Consider the following 23,743-nt stretch of genomic DNA (forward strand, 5'->3'; position numbering starts at 1 on the left):
TTTTTTTTTAATTTAATAACCTGTATAAATTCAAGGGAAAAAAGGAAATGGAGTAAAAAATGAAAAGGGGAGCTTATTAAAAGGGAATAAACAGGCGATAGAAAAAGTGAAAATGTGAATGAGGAGTTTTGATGATTTGTGGGGACATGCAATTTTAGTTAAGAATGGAAACTGCATTTTTGGTGTATTTTGTAGCATCATTACTCCTACAGGCTCTGGGTGATGCTTGTCGAGTGGGAGGGTTTTTCTTGTTTTGGATTTGTTAAGCTCTCCCATCGGATCCCAGATTTCATTTCCACAAATAACATTCTCGTGCTAAGTGAGCTTTGCTCAGTGAGAGTCCAGATTTCTATTTATGGCCACAAGTGATCCTCCCTAAAGAAGGTCTGTCAACCACATGGACCAAAAAGACAAGACATATTGGAAGAATGACTCAGCGAATGAAAATGCTTCTCTCAGCCACGGTGTGTGTGTACTGATTGGGAGCTTGGAGTCATGTTTAACTGGGTATTTGCGGCCAATCAGAGAGAAGGCTAAGGTTTCTCTTGTGGATGATCAGTGCCAGCTTCATGCCTGGACCTAAGAAATCAACAGAATATAATGCCATGTTTCTTATCTTTTCATGCTGTTTTCTGGACGAGAGTTATGAAGTGGCAACCATCAAATCATTTGCATTTTTGCCTTCCTGTGGATCTGGCTAAATTATGCCGCTGGCAAACAACAAACCTGGCTTAGTATGCAGCTGTTAATAAATGTTTCTAAAACCATGCTTTAAACCTGATTTCAACCTGACCCACACTTCAGTAATGATCAGTAGTAGCAGTAGTGAGGGTTGCAGCTACAGCAGCAGTAGAAGTAATAAGAAAGTAACAATAATGGTGAGGCTGCCGTTTATTAATTATTACTAGTTATCAGAAGTACCAAAGAATAAATGACAAGCTTCGAGTTTATTTTCTTTTCAAATCATCATCATTCTCACCAGTGGGATAAACATATTATCCTCCTTTCTTTTATGGTGAGAAACTGTCACCTGCTAAGTAAATGGAGAGAGGTTCCATGTTCACGGAGGGAAACTCAATATTGGTAAGACACCAGTTCTTTCCAGTTTGATATGTCGGTTCGGTGTATTTCCAGTCAAAATCCCAGCCTGTTACTTAGTGGATATTGACAAACAGAATCTAAAGTTTATAGAGAGGGGCAGAAGATTCAGAATAGCCAATGCAGTGTTGAAGGAGGAGAACAAAGTTGGAGGATTGACCCTACCCCATTTTAAGACTTACTGTAAAGCTACAGTAATCGAGACAGAATGGTATTGGTGAAAGAACAGACGTGTCTATCAGTGGGACAGAATAGTGAGCCCAGAAATAAACACACGTAAATATGGTGAACTGATTATTGACAAAAGAAGCAAAGGCAATACAGTGGAGCTGAAAGAGGTTTTTCAATAAATGGTGCTGGAACAACTGGCTATCCGCATGCAAAAAAAATGAACTCATAGACTCAGACTTAACACTGTTCACAAAAATTAACTCAAAATGAGTCACAGACTTGAACGTAAGTGCAAAAGTGTGACACTCCCGGAAGATACAATAGAAAATCTAGATGGTCTTGGGTTTGCCAGTGACTTCTGAGATACTACACCAAAGGTACGATCCACATAAAAAATACTCCATAGGCCAGTTTCATTAAAATTAAACATTTCTCCTCTGTTAAAGATACTATTGGTAGAATGAAAAGATAAGCTACCATCTGGGAGAAAATATTTGTGGAAGACGTCTAATTAAGGACTGCTACTCAAAATATACAAAGACCCTGAAGACTCAACAGTAGGAAAACACAGCCCAATTAAACAATGGGCCAAGGACTTTTATAGGACAGCTCAGTAAAGGAGATAAACGTACGGCAAATAAGCACATGAAAAGGTGCTCTGTATCATATGTTATCAGAGGAATTAAAATGAAAGCAACAACGAGATTAAACTGTATACCTGTTAGAATGGCCAGAATCCTGAGCACTGACACCAAATTCTGACAAGGATGTGAAGCAGCAGGGTCTATCATTCATTGCTGGTGGAGATGCCAAATAGTACAGCCACTTTGGAAGATCGTCTGGTGGTTTCTTAACGAAACTAAAGATACTTCTACCATATGATCCAGCAATTGCTATCCTTGGTATTTTTTGAAAGGAATTGAAAACATGTCCATACAAAAAACCTGCACACAAGTGTTTATAGCAGCAGTAATTGCCAAAACATGGAAGCCAAAAACTTGGAAGGAACCAAGGTGTCCTTCAGTAGGCAAATAGATTCTAAAACAAACAAACAAACAAAAATTGTGGTATATACAAGCAATGGAATAACATTCAAGGAATGGAATAGCATTCAGCTCTAAAAAGAAATGAATTATCAAGCAATGAAAAGCCATAGAGGACACTTAAATGCATATTACTTAGTGAAAGAAGCTAATTTAAAAGGCTACATACTGTATTATTTCACCTATATGACATTATGGAAAAGCCAACATTCAGGAAATAATATAAAAGATCAGTAATTGCCAGGGGTTAGGGAAGAGGCAGGGATGAACAGGCTAAAAGCACAGAGGATTTTTAAGGCAGTGAAACTACACTTTATGGTACTATAATGGTGAATTCCTTTCATTGCACATTCTATGGGTTTGGACAGATGTATAACACCTAGAGTGAACCCTAAGTAGACTATGGACTTTGGGTGATATTAATGTATCAGTATAGGTTCATAAAATGTAACAAATGTTCCTCTCTAGTGGAGAATATTGATAATGGGGGAGACTGTGCACATGTGGGTGGAAGTATATTAGAAATCTGTACACCTTCCACTCAGTTTTGCTGTGACCTTAAAACTGTACTAAAAGATAGTCTATTTTCTAAAAGCTATGGGAAGACACGGGAGATAAAGCATAATTCTGTAATCTCACCTCTAGAATTTATTCATCATCATATTATCAAGAATCAGTCCAGATGCTGGGAATAGCTCTGTAGTTACTGTTTGGTTCATTCATCTGAAGAATATTTGCTTTGTGCCTAGGTGCTAAGTACAGGGAATATAGTAGTAAACAGGTAAATGGGAAACTATCAGATGGCAAGAAGGGCTCTAATGCATTGAAGATGTCTTGGGGATTAGTTATGATCTGCTGGCCAAGGAAGACAGCCCCAAGGAAGTGACATTGAAACAGATCTGGAATGACAAGCCAACGCCCGTCATGAGAACAGCGGAGAGAAGAGATAGCATTAGTCCCTGCCCTAAAACAGGGATGGGCTCCATGTGCTGGAGGAACAGAAAGGAGGTGAGAATGTCTTGGTCTCGAGGCATCAAGACCAAGGCAAAGAAGAACAGGAGATGCACTGGGAAAGGGCCTTGCAGGCTGGAGGACAGAGTTTGGATTTTATGATAAGTGGAAAGAGAAGGCAGTGAAGGGCTCAATCAGATTTATACAGTTAAGGGTTTATCCTGATCGAGCTGTGGGGAATAGATTATAGATGGCAAGTGTGGAAGCTGGGGAGATGGGACATTATTCTGAGTGTCTAGGTGAGAAATGGGTTTTGAATTGGGTTGGAGTGAGTAAAAAGAGAAGTGAGTGTATGAATCCTAAGCATATTCTCCATGCAGTTTCAACAGTCCTGGATCCTATTTATTTGTGTATTAGCTTTCCCTTACCTTATCCCTAAGGAACGAAATGGCGATTACTGGGCTTTAGGTCAGTATCTCCCAAGTTGTAGAAACAACTGGTAGGAGAACAGATTTGAGGGGAATCATGAATTGTATTTTGGACATGTTAAGTTTGAAAGTCCTATTGGACATCCAAATGAGATACCAAGTGGAAAGTTTGTCTAAAGTTACAGAGATGGAAGAAGTATAAAGCTTCAGCATTGCTGACTTATTGACAATATTTAAAGCCAATTGGATTTGAAATAACCACAGGTGAGAATCAAGAGTAGAAGGGGTTCCAGGATCAAGTCCCATTTGGGGGTGGATCAGAGGGGAAACAGCTAGCAAAAGGAGAAGTCTAGAAAAGTAGGGGGGAAAACCATCAGAGTGAGATGTGTAGAAACCAGGAGAAGTGTTTTAAGGTCAAAGAGTGTCATCTCATTGTGTCAGATGCTACCAAGAAGCCACGTGCAGGGAAGTGTGATATTGGAAGAAGTGGTACTGGAATTAGCCTCCTGATTGCCTCAGTGGCCATGACAAGAGCTGTGACTAGAATGACAGCGTGTGGTGCTGAAACAGATTGTTACCTCAGACAGTTTTCAAGATGTGTTTCTGTGAAGACGAAAAAAATGGGGCAGTAGCTGGAGGTAGAAGTGGGGAGGAAGAGGTTGGGTTTTCAAAATACATTGTGGCAAAAAATCAATAAAAATTGTCTATTAATGGAGAAATTGTGAGATTATTAGCTTTTCAGTGGAATACAATGATGTGTGTGTGTGTGTGTCTGTGTGGACATATGTTCTGTTGTATGCATAAAATATTATCATGGTAACAGTTTTTTAAAATATGTGAATGTGGCGATCATACATGCAGGATGGCAGACTGAGTCCAGATGTCTGCGTCCTTTTCCACTGAATACCATTTAAAGGCAATAGTAAGGGAATATAAACATTAGATGGCGGTAACAGTGAGAATGGAAGGGAGGAGAGACACCTATGAGTTTCACTGTAAAATCCCAGAGAGGTTCTAGACTTGGGAACAGGAACAAGAAACAGGACAGAAAATGGGGAGTAAGTGAAGAAATGCATAAAATGGGGAGTAAGTGAAGAAATGTTCATCAGTCATTTCCTTACCCATTTCTGCTTGCAGAAAGAAAGCCCAATGGCCAGATGTTTATGCTTCAATAAAAAAAAAATAGTTTGTCTCTTAAGAATTAATTTTTAAGTGTCTAGGATGAATTGGAGCATATTGTGTGGGTATTAGCAATCCAGAGTGATGTCATCTTTATTTTGACATTTGGGAAGCATTCTGAGTAATAGGCCACTCAGGCATCCAGCCCAGTACAAATGCACAAAAAAATCCCTGTCTGGTCTCTATTGCCTCATTTTTTCTTTTAAATTAAGAGAGAAATATATAAACCAGGTATTTGCAGGAAAGCTATGATAAAGTCAAATATGCACAAAAAGAACTTTTGAATAATAAAAATTCTCCTTTTAAAAATTCTTTTAGTGTCTTCAAAGATACTCAAAAAACATATTGCATCCATATAAAAGTGCATTTATTAAAAAAAAAAAAATCCTTGACGCTTTGAAAAAAGAACACATCAGAGAATAAGGCAGCCCATGGAAACTAAAATGCAATTTTTAAAATAAATTTTAAAATTTAATAGATGATTTGGCAGATGAAATTGAGAAAAATCTCTCACCACGTAAAATGGGTTGGAAAACTTTTGCTATAAAGAACCAGATAGTAAATATTTTCAGCTTTGCAAGCCATTTGGTCTCTGTCAAAATCATTCACTCTAGTTTTGTAGCACAAAGGCAGATGGGCTTGGCCACATTCCAGTAAAACTTTATGAACACTGAAGTGTGAGTTAGTTGCACATGATTTTTACCCATCATAAAATGTTATTTTTCTTTTGATTTTTAAACCATTTAAATATAAAAACCATGATTAATTAGATTATGAATCATACAGAAATAGGTAGTGAGCTGTATTTGGTCCACGGGGCCATAGTTTATTGACCTCTAATGTTGAATATAGATGTTACGTAGGAACAGCAAACTAAATTGTGGCATGAATTTAAACAACTGCTGGTGTGTAAGAAAAAGTCTATTTGGTTTTCATGTTGGGAAACTTCTTTTGAGAGTCTCAGCAGATATGACATTGGACTGTTGAGAATACAATACAAGAAAAAATACTCCAAACCAGACGAATCAGCTCAACATTTGAACAGTACTTACATAGCCATAATAAGGTAAATGATGCTTATTGACTTTTTTTAACTTTGAATCAGTCCGCAGTCGTAACAGCAGATCAGATAGAGGGTGTCAGGCAAAATATACGGTATTAACCTTGACAATATAAAAATAATACTGTAGATGACAGAAACTGGGACTTGGAAGGAGATAAGTATCAAAAACAAAAGAAGGGAGATTGACAACCACAGAAAAAATTAAAAGGCGTTTATTTGGAAAATCATGTATATTTAAATATAGTAAGGCTACAAATACAGCCAGTTAAGAGCTAAAAGTAATAATACCAAGAGCAAACCAAGGAGAAAGAGGAAGTGAGCATCATGTGTGCTAATTCTTCTGCATTCTCATCAGGGGATCCACAGATAATTCTCTAAGTTTGATAAATTAAAGAGACTGAAAAGAGAAACCATTAAGAGGTTGCCCTTGGAAATTGCTACTGGGTTGGAGAAGGGAGATTTTTGAGTTAGACTGTGTGTGTTCAGCTTCGAAGAAACAAATTTTCCAGTGAGAAGAAATGGAGCTTGTGTTTTTCACTGTAAGCTCTTTTGTGTGACTTTTTAAAAAACCACATGCATGCTTTCTTTGATAGCTAGAAGATTAAAAATAGACAGGATAACTATAGAAGCATAAAAATTACCTAAATTATTAAGCAACTAAAGGTGCATAATTCTTGTTCAAAGGGAAATGTGGCCTTAAAAACATGTGCATGGACATGGATTCTGGAAAAATAGTTTGTAAAAATACAGGCAGTTGTGTTAATGAGTTAAATCCTGGGAAAATCTTTCTTTAATTGTATGAAAGTATTTTAAAAGTAAATACAAATATATAAGAAAAATGTGTTTTTGCTTTTGTCATATAACTCATGTCCCGTCCATTTTATTCTCTTTCCTATTATTTGTATTTAGTAAAATTTCCCAACCTCTGTCAATCTTAGATTGTGAGGCTCTTTTGTCCAACTGGCCAGTTTATCTGAACTAGAGTTTGCCTCTATATTAGTCAGCTTGGGCTTCCGTAACAAAACACCATCCAACTGAGTAGCTTAAACAACAGAAATTTATTTTCTCACAGTTCTGGAGGCAAGAAGTCCAAGATCCAGGTACCAGCATGTGGATTCTGGTGAGAGCTGTCTTTCTGGCTTGGAGACAGCAGCCTTCTTGCTATGTCCACACGCTGGAGAGAGAGACAGAGACAGAGACAGTTCTCTGGTATCTCTTCTTAAATAAGGACAGTAATCCTAGGGGGTAAAGAACTCCACCTTAGGACTTCATTTAATCTTAATCATTTCCATAAATTCCCTTTCTCCGAATACAGTCACAGAGAGCGTTATGGCTTCAACATAGGTTTTTTGAGGGACTTGAACTCTTAGTCCATAAGAGCCTCCATTGAATTAAGCTGTCGATATGGTTCAGTTGAGCATGTGGACAAATTTTTTTGCCACCAAAAAGTCATGGAATTGGAAAATGGCTAACCTTTATGTAGGCTTGACTTTTTTTTTCTTTTCTTTTCTTTTCTTTTTTTTCAGAATTTATGCCATTTTATTTTAATCTATAAGTTACTGGACATGATGAAAATCTGCTGATGGGATTAAAGACAGAACTCAGAATCTGTGGTCTTTGCTTAGGAGATTTTGGGATACAAGCTTAATTTTGTGGCTTACAGATCAACTACTCTTCATATTTGTAAATTTATAAATACTATTAATAACCCAATAACACTAGCATTAGAAGCTTTACATAGAGTGACTCCTACCCTAACAGATTCTAGAGATTTTAGGCTCTCCAAACCCAAGTCTCCATCCTGCCCCTGCTAAATACAACTGCAGCAACATTTTCTTGGTGCTTTTCTTTTCTCCTTGATGCCAACAGCATGATGGCCCCAACTTGCCTAAGACCCATCTGCCATCTCTTTTTCTTTAAATCATCCAAAGTGAACATTCAGCCTTTTGTTTATTTCATTTGATCTTAACTTCATAATATGGGCAGAGAAGGCGTTTTTATTCACATTTTACTCGTGATGTAATTGAGAGACAGAGATCAGCATTGCCCTACTGCACACTGCAAAAAAAACAAAAAAAATGTGCCTCCTTCCATAATAAGGAGAACAGAAGGACTAGGGATCAGATGACTGGTGCCAAGCTCAGCCCTAAGCTTGGCGTACCCAGGTTAGGACAAAGGCGGGTTTGGTTTTGATCAGATTTATCTTAATTGATTCAATTAAGGAAGCAGTCTAGCACTGGGAACCTCGGTAAGATAAGTCACATCTTTTTCCCCCTCTATGTCCACCAGGCCAGAGTGACATCATAGAGTCAGCATGGCATTTGAATTCATTAGCAGTGTGACTTGGATGACTTACTTCATGTCCTCTAAGCCTGTTTCTCTGTAAACTGAAAATAATAACAACTTTGTAGATCGTTGGGAAGACTGTAGATTGTTGGCAAGACTAAAGATGATTTATCTGAAGAACTTAAAACAAGTCTTCCCATATGCTGTTACAAAACTGTAACTAATATTGTGTCTGTCATGGAATTAATAAGCTCTTCTGCCACATTCCCAAGCCCAGCGTGGTCCAGCATAACCAGGCGTTTGTTCGATAGCAAATTCAGAGGAGCAAGAAAGAATGCACAAGCATGAAAGGCCCCTGGACCTGACCCATCGTCACCTTTACCTTGTTCTGTTGATCAAAGTAAGCCACAGGGCTTCCCTCCCCCCCCCCCCCACACTCAGACTCAAGAGACGGAGAAGTAGGTGCCACCTTGTGACCTAAGGACCTCAGGTCATCATGCAAAGGGTCATTTTTTTTTAAACACTGAGGCCAATTTTGTTATCAGTCCACCGTATCATTATTCCATAGGAATTTTTTTAGAAATATGAAATGATGATGATCAGTAACTGTTTTTTTATGGTCCATATTCTTTTTTTCAGTTTCTGCTTTTGTTCATCCAACATTCGCACAGGGGTTTGCCCATAAGGTACATGCTGAGTGTACGAGTGCCTTTGCACCTTGCAGGCACAGCATCCCCCTCGTGGGATGCGCTCATCTGGGCAGATGAGCGATGGCTTTTCCTGCTAAGATGGAGCAGACACCAAGTACAGCATGATCCTCTCCCTTCATATTCCTCTTGACAGGCGCAACAATCTGGGCTGGTAGGAAGAGCAGGCCTTGATAACCAGAGCCATCTGGGATGCCTGAGACATCTTGTTTCCCGTTGACTGCCTGCACGTGTCTGTTTATCCCCTCTATGAGGTTTTATCGTTAGAAACCCTGATAGGAGCAGTGCACATTTGGGACGCAGCAGATCTTAACCAGCATTGCATGCAAGCGTCCGCTTTACAGCTGGTGAGATGTAGAGTCTACCCATCTGGATGGGGTGCCTTTATAAGGCTTCACCAGATGCTGGGGGAATCAGGGCTGTATCTTTGCCGTGGGATTAGGACACTTTGTTACTGAGTGTCCCTGGAGAAAGGAAGAGCTGACTCTGAGTCTCAGGGAAGCCAGCAGCACAACCTGTCATTGGAAGACATGAGGTGCTGTTTGTGTACTTGGAGCTAAGCCAGCCTAAGGAGGACCATCCCCTTGCCTCTCCTAATTTGGTTATCTTTGTTTTGCCATCTTTCTTCTCTTTTTCTGCATATTCTTCTTGTTCCTACACCTCCCTTTTCCCTTAGTGCCTTTGCGCCCTCCTCCTTTCCCATCAGCTGTGGTCCCTCGGGTCTCAGCTCACTACACTGAACACAGTCTCACAATGCCTGCAACTCAGCTCAAGTCAGCAGGACTCCGAGGACTGTCTGTGTCCCCTGCACTGTTGCTTCCCCAAATCAGGCTTGGAAGTCCAGCAGGAGAAAGTAGTAATGCCATTCAAGTGATGTAAATATAGACCTTCCTGAACACATTGTTTGTGGCACACACTAAGTGTTTAGATAAACCATTTCTAATCCTTCCACCAAAGACAAAATCGGAGTTATTTCCACCATATGCAGGAGCATGTTTAGAAAGTTTCAGTGACCCGCCCAAGGTGACAGTGCTAGTGAATGCCAGAACTGGCCTTCAGTCCGGGTCTGCATAATTCCAAGTGCCAAGTTCTTTCATTACATCACTCTTTGAGTCATTTGAAAAGAAAAAAATTGGGGATCAGAAATGTGAGCTCTCTTGCTAAGAATTACAGTGCTGGAATGCCTCTGCATTTGGGGCTCAATAGGAGAGAAATGTAATCGGAGCAAAGCCTGTTTTAGTCCCAACCTGGGAACGTCAAGAGCACAGCTGGGACTTGAACCAGTTTTCTGACTCGCAAGGAGACAGGAGCTGTGATATATGGTAGACCAGACAGTTCTTTCATTCCTTCAACAAATTACTACTGCCATGTGCCAGGCCCTGTTCTAACGTTTGGGATTCTTCATGAAATAAAAAAAGATCCCTGCCCTTGTGGAGACCGCAAGGCAGTGAAGACAATAATAAAACAACAGACAAAATAAGTTAACTATGTAGTGTATTACGGAAAAGGAGACAATGGAACAAAGGCAATGAGTATTGGAAGCCAGAAGGGAAGAGAGTTACCTTTTTAATTAGGGAGATTAAAATAGGAATTATTTTGAAAAGGGTAGTATTTGAGCAAAGGCTTGAAGGAAGTGAGGGAATTAGCTTGAAGGAAGTGAGGGATACCATGTAGGTATCTGGGAGAAGACCATTCAAGGTCAAAGAAGGAGTGGGCATCTTAAAATTTCTACCCTCAGGATACGAGAGCCCTAGTTTGAAAGAAACTCACTTGAAGAAGACACAGAGTTTCAGAGCTTTCCTCTAAGAGCCAGTGATGTCCCTCAGTAATGGTGAAGGTTTCAGCTTCAAGAACATGTTTCATTTGTGTTGTCATTACTGAAGACACTACCTTTTGAAGAAAATGTTAGCAAGCTACAGTGCCCTGTGGAGGAGTCTGGAAAGTAGAAGATCTCAAACAGATGCCACAGGAAGAACAGCTGGAGGAACTAATCAAAGCCACACTGTGTGTTGGAAAAATTCCTGAGCTTGCGTAGCCGCTGCTGCCTCTTAGAGGTGCTATGCTGCTCAGAAGAGGTGAGTGTCACAAATCAGGAAGCATCAAGTGACCCAGGTGACACTAAAACGTGAATGAAGTGGAAATGAAACACATCTTTCATTCATTCAAGAGGAGTGGTGTCCAGCTTTTACCTGGAAGCTTTCTGGCAGTGAAACGTCTTCTCTTGGGGAGGCCTGAAGTTTAAGAGCTTCATTCGTCATAAATTGTTCTGTTTTGAACCCAAGAATGACCAAGTGGATCTCAAACTACACAGGGAACAGACTACAATAGAAGAGATACGTTTTAAACTTTGTCCGGCCATGTTTTCCCATGAAAGAGTGAAGGTGGCAGAAGGAGGGCATTACTGGTACTGAAGGTCTGATTCAGGTGCCAAGTATTCTGTGAACGAGCCCATCCTTCCTGATACTTAGAGGCTCTTTTTTGGTAAATGAGCATAAAAACTGCTGAACTAGACTGGCTGGTTGTGTATGTCTTCCTCCCTCTTCCCCTTCCTTTCGCCAATCTTGACTAATAAGATTACACGATGGACGATTACACAAAGAGAAGACCAAGAACTTTAAAAAAAAAAAAAATTGCAAGATGGTAAGAGAAGGAAGAAGCAGTTTTAGAGCTTGCGAATACTTGCTTCTAACGAGATGCTGTAAGTGTGTTTACCACTTTCCGATACTTGGCCTAAAGCTTGCTTTGTCCTGCCAGTGGAAGTAAACAATTTATGTTTTCTCTACTTTTTCGCAGTCAAACCGTTGGGCTTCATATAAGCTCAGCTCGTTAAGAGCTTGTGCAGACATGAGGGGCCTAAAACTTCAGCATTCTCTTGTAAATCAAACCCCAGTAAATTAAAAGAATTTGTATTGCAAAACAGATAAGCCAAGGGATAATTGAATTACAAGATAAAATTTAACTTTAAAAGCATCTTGTAATATGTTCTTTCAGTATTAAACTAACTTAAAGTATTGATTTTATTGCTGGGCAGAAATGCTTCAAGTTTACCTTAAACAACTTAAAACTTAAGAATTCTTTCCAATGAAAGACAAATCAGAAATTACTATAAAACATAGCTGAAGCAATTGTATGAGGGTAAATTAAAATAGGGATTATTTGTCAACAACTTTTCTCCCCAGAAAGTGTCTTTTGCAGTAAGCGAGGTCTCTGTAAAGCAGAAAGTGAAGGCATCTGAAATGCACTTTCCGATGGTCTACGGAAGGGCCAGGACCGATTCAGAAAGAAAATGCCTCGAGTTCTGCTTGGCGTCATGCTGCACAGGGGTTAAGATAACACACTGCCTCTGGCCTCTTTCAGGGCAGCAGAACAAACCAAAACTGTCTCCAGGGTTGGAAATCCAGAGTCTGATGTAGCAGACCTGAGCCTGGAGAAAGAAACGGGGCAAATGGTTTGGTTTTTTATGTTTGCCTTGCGCAAGATGGGTTTTTTTTTAATTAGTTTATTGTTTCTCATAAATATGAAATATTCTTTGTTTTATGAACTGTTATTTTGGTTTAGGCTCCTACTGTGGGTGGAGGGAGCACCGCATATTAGATAAAATTATCTAAAGTTGGGTGAAAAGAGAGGCCTGCGTGTTGGGTGGCCGAAGAAGGGAGGGCGGTAGAAGGAACACTCAACAGCTGTTACGATTGGACAGCTCTGCACCTCCCAGTGGGACAGTGTGATAAGTAGACTGATGTCTGTTTAACACAGGCTGGTTGTTCCAAATTATTTTAAGCTCTTGGAAGATATCAGGTTATGGCATTCACTCCGCAAACTCATTTGTTGTCGGGGACAGGGGCGTGATGAGAGATGGAGGATTAACAGAAGTTGACCTGGGCTGCTACACAAAGAGAAGGTGAGGCAGAACCTGTGAAAGTCTGCTGTGAGAACGGCTGCAGACTGGGGCAACGGGAGTCACCACCGACAGCCCTTCACAAGTGTCACAAACTAACAACAGTTTCTTAATGAAGCCAAGGCTAAGAACCAGCTGGTAAATGGGGCCAGTATTTGTATCGCTATCTGATTAAGAAGAAACAAACAGTGCTTATTAATGGCAGGACTGTTTATCCCTCCCTGTTTTATTTGTTATGCCTTTTTCCATGGAGACATATCCCCATAGGTTCATATGGTCTTAAAAAATCTATGCCTGAAGCTTTGAGTTTATTGCTATCCAGACAAGTAACACCAAATTTCTGCTGAGTAAGAGTAGATTGTGAAGGAAAAGCAAAGCAGCTCCTGGAGTGTTAGCCTCAGAACACCCGGATTTATTAGAGAAGGAAATGCGCAACACAGGCGTACGTGGTGGGCGGGTGCGGATGTATTCTGAGTTGACTTGATGTGTTCGGATTAATCACCACCTGAATCCCCAATTGATGGGACTTGTCTTGGGGCTGAGGGTGCCCTCTTTCCTAGGAAATGAGCAAGTGGAAGAATGACCTCCCAGAAGCTGTGTGTATTGATGTATAAGCGACTTCATCCTCTCGCCTTTCCCTTCCTAATTTACAGCCTTCCGTGACTGGTTTGTAGGATTTTTCAAAAGACGTGATTAGCTTTACTTGCAAGAAACTTGCAAGGGGTTTCCGGGCAATGATGTGTCAGCTATGAACTCATTCAGCTAATCTGAAGGAGAATTTTTAGAGCAGGAAGGAGCTGGATTCAGAGGTGCTGACTTGTGAAACATGGTGGTAAGTGCATTTCTAGCTAAAGGAGCCAAAACTCTGTTTTCCTAATCATGCAGAGGAAAAGAGGTGACAACGGGAGAAAAGGATAAAACTAAACAATAACAAAACATGCCCCGATTTGCCCCATCCATGCCCGGGGCCCTTCTCGCTCATCGAAATTAGGAAAGCAATTGATAGGGTTGCACGCAGTGGTTAGAGGGAACATGGCTGGGGGCCTGGGACTAGAGGATGTAGCGCTGAAGGAAGAGGCAGACAGGTTTGAATAGGAGTCACATGAGCACAACACACAGTGGGCATAGAAAAGCAAAGGCTAGATTTAAAATTCCCTGCTGATTAAACCGCAGAGCAGGCATGTGAGCACAGGCTCAGCAAGATTGGTTTCACGTCATTAGTTCATTTCCTTACTCACTGTGGCTGTAGAGAACATGTGTCGAGTGCAAGGCACTCAGGGGAGCGTAGTTACAACTGTTCTGTCCTCACTGAGTGTTCCAGTCACTGGGGTTGCGAGACAGATGACCCCAGCACTTAGTGTCAGAAGACAGCTGTTGATGATGCTGTGGATTATGTGGATGAGGACTTCACTCAGGGCACAGCAGGGCTGGTTTGTCTTTGCATCATGGTGTCCGGGGGTCTCAGCTGAAAGAATTGAAGCCTGGTGGCTGGAGGCATCTGCAGCTTGTTTGTCTGATGGTTGATAGGGTTGGTGGTGGCTGTCAGCTGAGGGATTGGCCAAAATTCCTATACCTGGTCTCTTCATGGGAACTGGGCTTCCTCACAATATGATGGCTGGGTTCCCAGGGTGAGTGCTGGAGGGGATGAGCGAGGCAGAAGCTGTATCTGTCTTATGACATAACCTCAGAAGTCACATGGATAGCATCTATGCCTCTGTACTCCGTTGGCCAGGACCACCATGGATCCTGCCAAAACTCAAGGGGAGGGAATATCAACCCCAAATAGCAGTGGAGGAATGACAACCACAGTGAATGAAAGGCAGATATATACCTGCATGTGTGTGTCTATGTATATTTGCATATATAAAATCATCTTAAAATAATCATCTTTGGGAAATGCAGTCTGCCACACTTAAGAAATATATATATATATACATTCAAAAAAAAAAAGAGTAAAAGAGAATTACCACAGCACAAAGTAAAAAGTGTTGTGGATGGTTTGTGATTATTTTATAAGTGATGGCCCCAAAAATCGTACCACTGGAAATATACTAATAAAAAATAACACCTGAGCACTATTTCCTAAATTTGAATCACCTGCATATCACATCCACTGTTTACTATTGTTAACATCTGCATTACTGTTTCCTTAATTTTTTCTTAAAGTTGACTTTTTTATTGAAGTATAGTTGGTGTACAATATCATATAAGTTACAGGTATGCAATATAATGATTCACAATTTTTGAAGGTTATACTCCATTTATAGTTATTATAAAGTGTTGGCTGTAATCCCTGTGTTGTATAATATATCCTTTTAGCTTATTTTATACCTAATAGTTTATACTCTTATTCTCCCACCCCTAGGTTGACCTTCCCCGATTCCCCCATCCGCCTGGCAACCGCTAGTTGTCTGTATCTATGAGTCGGCTTTTTTTTTTTAATATTCCCTAGTTGTATTTTTTAGATTCCACATTATAAGTGATATCATATAGTATTTGTCTTTCTCTGACTTATTTCACTTAGCATAATGCCCTCCAAGTCCACCAATGTTGCTACAAATGGCAAAATTTCATCCTTGTTATGGCTGGAGTATTCCATTATATATACATATACACCGCATCGTCTTTCTCCATTCATCTGTTGATGGACACTTAGGTTGCTTCCATATCTGGGCAATTGTAAATAATGACCCAGTTTTTTTTTTAACTCAAGTTTTAAAAAGCAAACTACATATTACTGCAGAAAATAAAATATATTTTTGGTCATAATTTATTTGTCACAAAGGTAACCTTAAATACAAAAAAAGTAAAAACAAAATAGTTATATACTAGACGAAGGTTCCACTTTCTGATGACAATTCTGAGGCTGAAGCAAGCCCTCTTTTTGTCAGAAATCATGTTAGCACGTGTTAGAAAGATGTTAAATCTCACTCATACAAATTGAGACTCTCCCTTTGCATAATCTGAAACATTGAAAGAGAAGTGAAAGAGAATGACCCTGGGGATATCAGTGATGCTCAAGGCCAGATCTGTGCACCACCCAGCACCCTTTAGAGACCTAGCTGTATGAAAATCCTGACCCAGAATGCAAAAATGGATCCAGAATGATAAAAATTCTAGCTAGTTAGGCTTTCCTCTAGCTTCATCCAAGTTCCTGGGGTCTATGAGGAAGACCAGCATGTAGCACAATTGGTGAGTGTTAGTTCAGGAATGTATCTGTAACCTGCCATTGGCCAAAGGCTGAGTCTTTTGCACCTTGGATTTATTTCATCCACCTCCCTGAAAGGTCCAGTGGGCAGTAAAAGACCTGGGCTAGCTGGCTTCTCCAAGAAGTCTACCCACCCTCATTACGTTATTACCATTCCCCACATGCTGGTGGAATTGACTTTTTCCTTTCCTCCTGTGCGTAGCTAATTCCTAGACTTTACAGGACCGCCCTAAATCCAGAGCTCCCAGGCCAACGTGTGGTTTTCAGCATGCAGGTGTCAAAACCCTGTAACATTCATTTCTAAAGTAATTGTTAGCACCTGCTGAAGCCAGTTATACTAGGTACTAGGGATATCAGGGGATAATGAAAAATAGACACTTTCTTGGGATACAGAGAAAGGCCACTTGGGGGCAGCTATTCATCCCTAAAATCTAATCAGTTTCTTAGTAACCCCATTGCCTTGTGGTTAGAATATTCATCAGAAAACACTTCTTCCTAGGGACTTTTTTCAGTAGAGACAACTCGAGAATAAATGTGATTGTCAGGCCCTTCTCCACCTGGACCCTTTCTTTCTGGTTTTCAGGGGTATGGAGGTCTGCTGAAGTTCGGAGGACAAGAGCCAGATATTTATCTCCAGGGAATCCAGCCTGTAGCCTTTCCCGCATCACAGGACTTCCACCAGTGGTGCCTTTCTAGGAATGGGGCTGCTGTTAACAGACCTTCTTTTCCTTCTGTGTTTATAGTCGGCCGCGGTGAAGCTGTCAAAACCAGTGGCTCTGTGGACTCAGCAGGATGTCTGCAAGTGGCTGAAGAAACATTGTCCGAATCAGTATCAGATCTACAGCGAGTCATTCAAACAGCATGACATAACTGGTAAAGTATGCAGTATCCAGAACACTTTGCTCCCTCTGCCTCTCCCCGTCTCAGTGGCCTTTCCCATACCCTTAACACAAAGAGGCATCTTCCTGCTAAAATTTTCCGGCATGGGCTTGCTTTGAAAGGGGTGATAAATTCCAGATCCATGCAAGCCATGCTGCTTAACAAGCATGGGTGATTGTTTCAGAGAACCAACGAGTGTCCAGCATGAACATGTGTGGTATTCAGGGGAAGGCGTTGGAGGGGGGTGGTTCTAGAGAAACTAAGAGCTCGGCAGTCCTAGAGAAAAGAAAGTGAGTCTTTCAAACTGACTTGCTTACAGGATTCATACGTAGATGTTCTAAGCAGAGAAGACTTGTACATATGAATCCTTGGGGGTACTAGAGGCTACCGGAGGGACAAGGGGTGTGCTTTGGGTTGAGATGGGTGTGTCCGTTTTACATACTCAAATTGTACAGAAAACTCAATTTGGAAAAAAGGTTTCTAATATCAAATAACATTTAAAAAAACGCTGAGGTAGAGAATCAGAGCGACCAAGTTAGTCATATTTAAATATGTGAGAAACACACAGGTGTAGCTCAAACTGAGTTAACAGAGAGTGAAATCCTCCTAATTTAAGCATAGAAATGGTCCTTAATGCACTTCTTTCCTCCTCCCAACTAGAGGTGATGGCCCATTTGAATGAAATCCTGAAGCCAGTGTCGCAACTTCTCTTAGATTCCAAATGTCTAGATTTTTTTTCTTAGTCCCTTAAGTCAAAAGCAAAATCCTATACAGGGTAAGTTATTCCACCTCTAAAAGTTATCAATCAGTTACCAACCATTTGGCTGATTGTGGTAACCATCAGATTATTTCTGCCTAATGTTTCTGAATGTCTGTGTGAGAGTAATGGCAAAACCTTTTTCATGATCTTATTTGAAAGCAGCGTTTATCTCTTATTAGGGGTGGGAATTCTGCGATACCCTTGAGAGCAGGGTAAGAATTTATAATGGTTTGGAGAGGATGAGCTGTACGCCCCTCAGAAACGAAGGTCTCGTGCTTCAGTGCTTCTGTAGTAAATGGCACCACTTCCTAAGGCTTTCTGCTAAGTGACATGTTTCAGACGGCTGTCATGTTGCTTCTGATGGCACCTTGGTCTCCATGAAACTCCTTGCTGTTGGTGAATCACCACCTTTTTAGGATCTTGGGTAAGCTGCTTAACCTAGGCAAGTTATTGAACCTCACTTCCTCATCTCCAAAATAGAGATAATAATAATAATAATACCTGTCTTAGGAAGGCATTATGAGGATTAAATGAAATAATGTCAGTAAACCACCAAGTCAACCATTTATTGACGCCTTCTGCATGCCGACATTGTGCTGTGCTTCATGCCAGAACTCACCTGGAGGGTGTCTAATGTCTGACTCCATTCTGAGGGCAGCCTGTTTTCAGTCTAGAAAAGAAAGCACGGGATTCTTTGGGGGCTTAAAGAACAGAGAGAGTGATTTCAGATTAAGATTTGGCCCCCATCTTTCTGACATTCATCTGTTTGAGGACTCAGAAGACCACCCTGGTCCCCTGTTCTCTGGCCTCTGCCTCTCCAAGGGTCAGTGTAAACTACCCAAGTGGTCACAGATGCCAGATAGCCAGCAAACAGCTTTCAGGACTTCAGCCAGCCCACCACTACCAGCCCTGGGATGCCGGCCCCTGCGGGAATCCTAGTACCCCTGTAGGCTCTGATAAACTGGGCAAAGAGGATTGTGGAAAATCGTGTCACGTGGTGGCAGAGCCAACCTCGACAGCTGATGGGGACAGTAGCGTGATTCAGGGTGCGGGCGGGGCGGTGTTTACAAGCGCCGGGTCAAAGCCCAGGCCTGGAGCTCAGCTGTGGGATTCTGGGACTTGGTGCACTTGCGCATTCTCCACCTGTAAATAGGAGATGATAATAGCAGCCGCCTCACTGTGCGGCTGGGGTTCACGGTCGTAGTAAGCGTGCGTGAGTGTTAGCTGCTGCTCTTTTCCTAAGTGCTGCTCTTCTTTCTGCGAAAACAAGCCACACACGTAAACAGTATTGAATTCATCCACCTTTATTATCCTAACAATTGAGACCTAAGCACCTAAGGGTTGTGGGGGAGGGGCGGAAGTCTGGGCTAGTAAGTAGCCTGTGCTTTCTGCAAGGCTGCAGTAAAGATGTTCCTGGTTCGCTTATGTATGCTTAGGTTCTCTGTAGTACGGCTGCTCATTTATTTGTCTTAAAGCAAGCATCTCCAGTGTCATGCTCATCGAGGAAGCATATTATCTCTGTAACAGATAAACAGTCCCTTAATTTAGAAGCACATGGTACTGTGATGATAAATAAAAAAGATGTATATTGAATGGAGAGAAGGATAAGGGAAAAAAAGATTGGCTACACTTCAATAAAAAATAAGAATTAATTTTTTTTAAATGAGCTTTCTGATCATAAACCTGAGGTAAATCCTCCCCCATCCCTGTCCTCCACCCCCAGCCTCTGACAGGTAATAACTGTGCAACATCGCATCAGCTGGTTTCAAGTTAGCGATACCAGGATAATATTTATCTTAAAGGGTTTTGGGGAAGATTAAAGGGGATGATGCATGTGAAGGGTTTAGCTTAATGCCTGACACATAGTGGACGTTTATCCCTTTAACAAGTATTTATGGAGAGTCTACCCTGCACCAGGTTTGGGGAATACAGCAATAAATAAAATGGTCAGTGCCCTGTGTGGGGAAAAAATTGTGCTTCTGGAGAAAACTGTGCATCCTCAATAGCACATACTTTTGGGTTATCTAATTCTGATTCTACGAAGCTGTCGTACAACCCTGTAAGTTGTAGGTAACTGATAGCAGTATAAAATAATTCCTGTTGTCGATGTGTAAATTCTGTCCCACAGAGATGCAGTCGAGTTCCCTAGCCACTGTGGAAAAGGTGCGCTTTGCCTCCCATTTACGTTTTCCTTTCACCCTTCCTGGTCTAAAAATGTGTCTGCTGTTTGGATTCTCCTTTGAGTTGGTTGTAACTAACCTTACCGGTTTTCACAAAATCTTAAATAGGTGTTTGTTTTTGTATTCGATAAGAGTCATGATTTTTAAATTTTTTGAAAATGTCCCTGTGACCTCGGTAGTTGTTCGATTTTTCTAAAATTTGCTCTAGGCAGCGATTCCACTATATTAATATTTTTCTGCTGCTTTTGTTTGAAAGACATTAAATTCTAAACAAACTGCCCCCCACCACCCCAGTTTCCCCAAAGTCTAAGAAAACTTAAGGCACCAGCATTCAAAGGCACCTTCTGCAGATTTCCTATTCGAATTCCCGAGAATTTCATTGTGTCCGGAAGGCACCTGCTATTTTTGTGGCAGATGTGTTTAATAAGAAGAGAAGCTACTAGTGGTAACTCCCTACAGACACGCTCTTAGCAGGCGGAAGATGGCTTGAGCACCTGAGAGGCATTAGGATAGACAGATTTAAATCATCAGATTAGGCTTGAAGGAAAGAAATGTGTCTATTTTCCTGTGCTTGCAGGAGTCTTTCCCTAGCTTTCTGAGGCCAGGCTTGGCATGCTGATGAAGCAGCTCTGCCGGGGCCAGGTGTAAGCTCACAGGCAACTCTCCGAGTCTCTTTTATGCACAGTTAAGAATCCTTTCAGGTTGGAGGCGTTAGCAGCCCCTGGCTGTGCCTGGGATTCTTCCTGTGGTGGTTGCTAAAGTCAACTCATTTCCTTCAGCATCCTGCCCTCCGTCTGCAAAAGGTTCTTTTCCCGGCCAACTTTAAAGACTTATTTTCATGGGTGAAGCACTCAGAGCTCCCCAGAATACAAAGTGGATTTTTAAAAGCTATTTTTAATGTGTAAAAGGGCTCCACGTGGCCTGCATCGTGGAACAGCAGTGGGGCTCTTTTAGGTGTCTGTAGGAGTAAGCAGTTATCGTGTGAGTGTCCCTGAACGTGGTTAGTACTGATTGTCAGTGGTCTACAGAGTAGCTGAATACTTCTGGTTCTTTCTCTTTCTTTTCCTTTCTTTCTTTCTTTTCTTTTTTTTTTAACGAAGATACTGTGGATTGATCCAAGGACCTTGTGCGTGCTAAGCGCATGCTCTACCACTGAGCTATTCTGAGCTATTCCCCCCACCCCACGTCTGGTTCCTTTTGTGCATCAACCACTGCCCATTTGTACCCCTTTCCCCTTTTCAAAATGTTCTGTTTAGATGTAGCACCCTGAAATTTGGCAGTTCTTCTTATGCTACTGAGTAAAGGGGGAACCTCTTTACCTTTTCCAAACCTCTGGATTGTAGGTTCTGTGCATTTGCTAACATGTATCCTTCTGCTTTTGTCTTCCTAGTCTTTTTATTGTGGTTGGAGTTACCCATTGAGACCAATGGGGCATGTGGTTCACAAGTGTCAAAAGAAGTGGCGTGGTTGTTTTATGGGCTGCACCTGTGGGAACACTGCTTTGTGGGGTCCAGTGCAGCCCAGTAACTGTGTGCTTACTGAACTACCACGGTGCCTCGTCCATGCATTTGCTGGTCTTCACTGGTTTTCCCTCTGAACAGTGTGTTCTTCTTTTGTATCCCTTTGTATTTTGTTATGTTTCTCTTCCTCAAGAACTGCTCTATGGCTTTAATTGAATCTCAAGCATTTTATATCTACATAGTAAAGTTCTGACATCATTTGGGCCTAAGTTGTTTCTCATAAGTTAATTTTCCAATAGCAGCGTTTATTCTTCATTTTTAACCCCGTTTGATAGAAAGCTTACTAACATCACTTTTGTGCTCCTCGGCGTTCTTAAACCAAGGTGGCTGGCTTTGGCTGTCTTAATGATTCATGGTAATAGACTTCTGAACGTTGCAAGGGACTTCAGGAGTCATCCCAGGCTTTGTGGGGTCAGTTTAAAAACATACCTTTCAGTGAGAAGTATGAGTGCAGATCACAACACCAGCTTCATTCCTGATAAAGCTCTTCTGGAGATTGTCATTTAGGTCTTCAGACGAATTGGTTTGCTGAGAATATTCTCCTTCTAAACTAGGCTTTCTGGTCGCTGACACAGCTGGGAGCTGCCCCTCTAACCTCATGAAAGAAAGCAGACTGCCTCAGGCACACAGGTCACAAGGCAGGACAGAACAGGAGTCTGGGCTGAGCAAACCCACTTCCTGCTTCCAAGGGCACCGTATAGAGGGGAGGAGAGAGGCCAGGAGCACTGGTCAGGGAAGTTCTTCCAGGAGGAAAGAGCATGGGGGGTGAGTGCCCCACTGCCAGTTCCTCAGATGTCTCCCCGTGTGTCCTTTCCAAAGCCTCTGCTAGGTGCCCAGCCAGCCTTTGCTCAGACACCCCCAGGGATGAGCATTCATAATTTTAAAAGCAAACTGCTTTTTGGGGGGTCTGTTTTGGACGACAGTTGTGGTTTTTCTTACTCCCTCCTGCCCTTAGCTACTGTGCTCTCAAACACCATGCCCTTTCCTACAGTCCTCAGACCCACCCGTTTACCTGGTTAATCCCAACTTCCTTTCAGGCTTTAGTTCAGATACCACCTCCTGCAAAAGCCTTTCTTACTCCTCCTCACCTGGAGTGAGCATCCCAGCCTGTAGCTCCCAGGATAAAGCCCTACGGTATGGCCTGTCACATTAAGTCGACAGTTGAAAGAATTATTAGAAAGTTCTGCTGAGGTTTAGCTGAACCCCCCACCCAGATCTTGTTTAGGTTCCTGGGTTAGAAGCCTTTACTGAAGGAAACCCTCGATGACTGTCCCCAAGTCCAGATTCTGGTGCCAGGCCTCAGGGAGACAGGGTGCATCCTCCATCCTATCCTTCATGCCAGTGGCCTGATGAGCTGATGTCCCAAATGCCTCCTCCCAAGTCCTTCCTTCCTCTCTGGTTTCTGCTACACTGAGACGTTACAGCCTGTCCGATGGGACTTCCCTCCAGTTGTTTACCATCCGTCACAGCTGCCTTCTCCTTCTTCTTGTTTCAGAAAGCATGCCCGCATTTCCTTCTGCAGACAGCCTTTTCCGCCTCTGCTTTAACCAGACAACCCGTATATCTTCTGGATATTGGCTTCCTCGGTTACAGCCGTCCTCTCATCTTCAGTCTCGCTGCACTGACTCCCTCCTTTCTCTCTAAATACAGTTGACCCTTGAACAAAGTGGATTTGAACTGCACAGGTCCACTTAGATGCAGGTATTTAACAGTAGTAAACACAACAGTGCTACACAGTCCATTGAATCTGCAGATTCAGAGGAACCATGGATGTAGAAGGCTAATTATGTACTATATGCCGATTAACCTCCCCCAGCCCCCCGTCGGATTGTTCAGGGGTCAACCGTAGTTTCATTCTAGCCTCTAACCGCTCCCTTTCTATTTATATTATTTATTTGTTAAATCAGTTAATTCATTTATTTTTTTAAAATGTATGTAGTCACTACCATATGCCAGGCAGAAAACTACACCCAAGAAGTTCAGAATATGCACACTTTCCAATTCAGGAGGATTATTCACCATGATGTACTATACGCCAGGGCACAAGTCAACCTCTGTAAATTTCAAAAAACTGAAGTAGCCCAGGGTGCATCCTCTGACCAAAACAGAATTAAATTAGAAGTCATTAAAAAAAAAATGATCTATGAATAACCGAAAAAAGTCATTACTAAGATAACAAGAAAATCCCAAATATTTAGAAACTTAGCACACATTCATGTTAACCACATGCTTAAAAGGGGAAAATCTCAAGAGAAATTAGAAAATATTTTGAATTGGATGATAATAGAAACATTAATATTTCAGACATTTGTGCAGTACAGCTACAGTAGAACTTAGAGGAAAATTATAGCATTAAAGGCCAGTATTAGAGAAGA

At 41.5% G+C, this 23,743-nt stretch overlaps 1 protein-coding gene across 4 annotated transcripts in view; it reads left to right on the forward strand.

Moving 5' to 3' along the window:
- SAMD12 (sterile alpha motif domain containing 12) overlaps positions 1 to 23,743 on the forward strand; it is a 343,035-nt gene that overhangs the window by 129,114 nt on the left and 190,178 nt on the right. For all 4 annotated transcript variants that reach the window (XM_010988433.3, XM_064476886.1, XM_031439538.2 and 1 more), the window contains exon 3: positions 16,773 to 16,902. In XM_010988433.3, coding sequence (XP_010986735.1) covers positions 16,773 to 16,902 — 130 coding nt within the window. The remainder of the gene's footprint in view (positions 1 to 16,772; positions 16,903 to 23,743) is intronic.

The sequence above is a fragment of the Camelus dromedarius genome, chromosome 20, assembly GCF_036321535.1.
Source record: "Camelus dromedarius isolate mCamDro1 chromosome 20, mCamDro1.pat, whole genome shotgun sequence".
Taxonomy (NCBI): Eukaryota; Metazoa; Chordata; class Mammalia; order Artiodactyla; family Camelidae; genus Camelus; species Camelus dromedarius.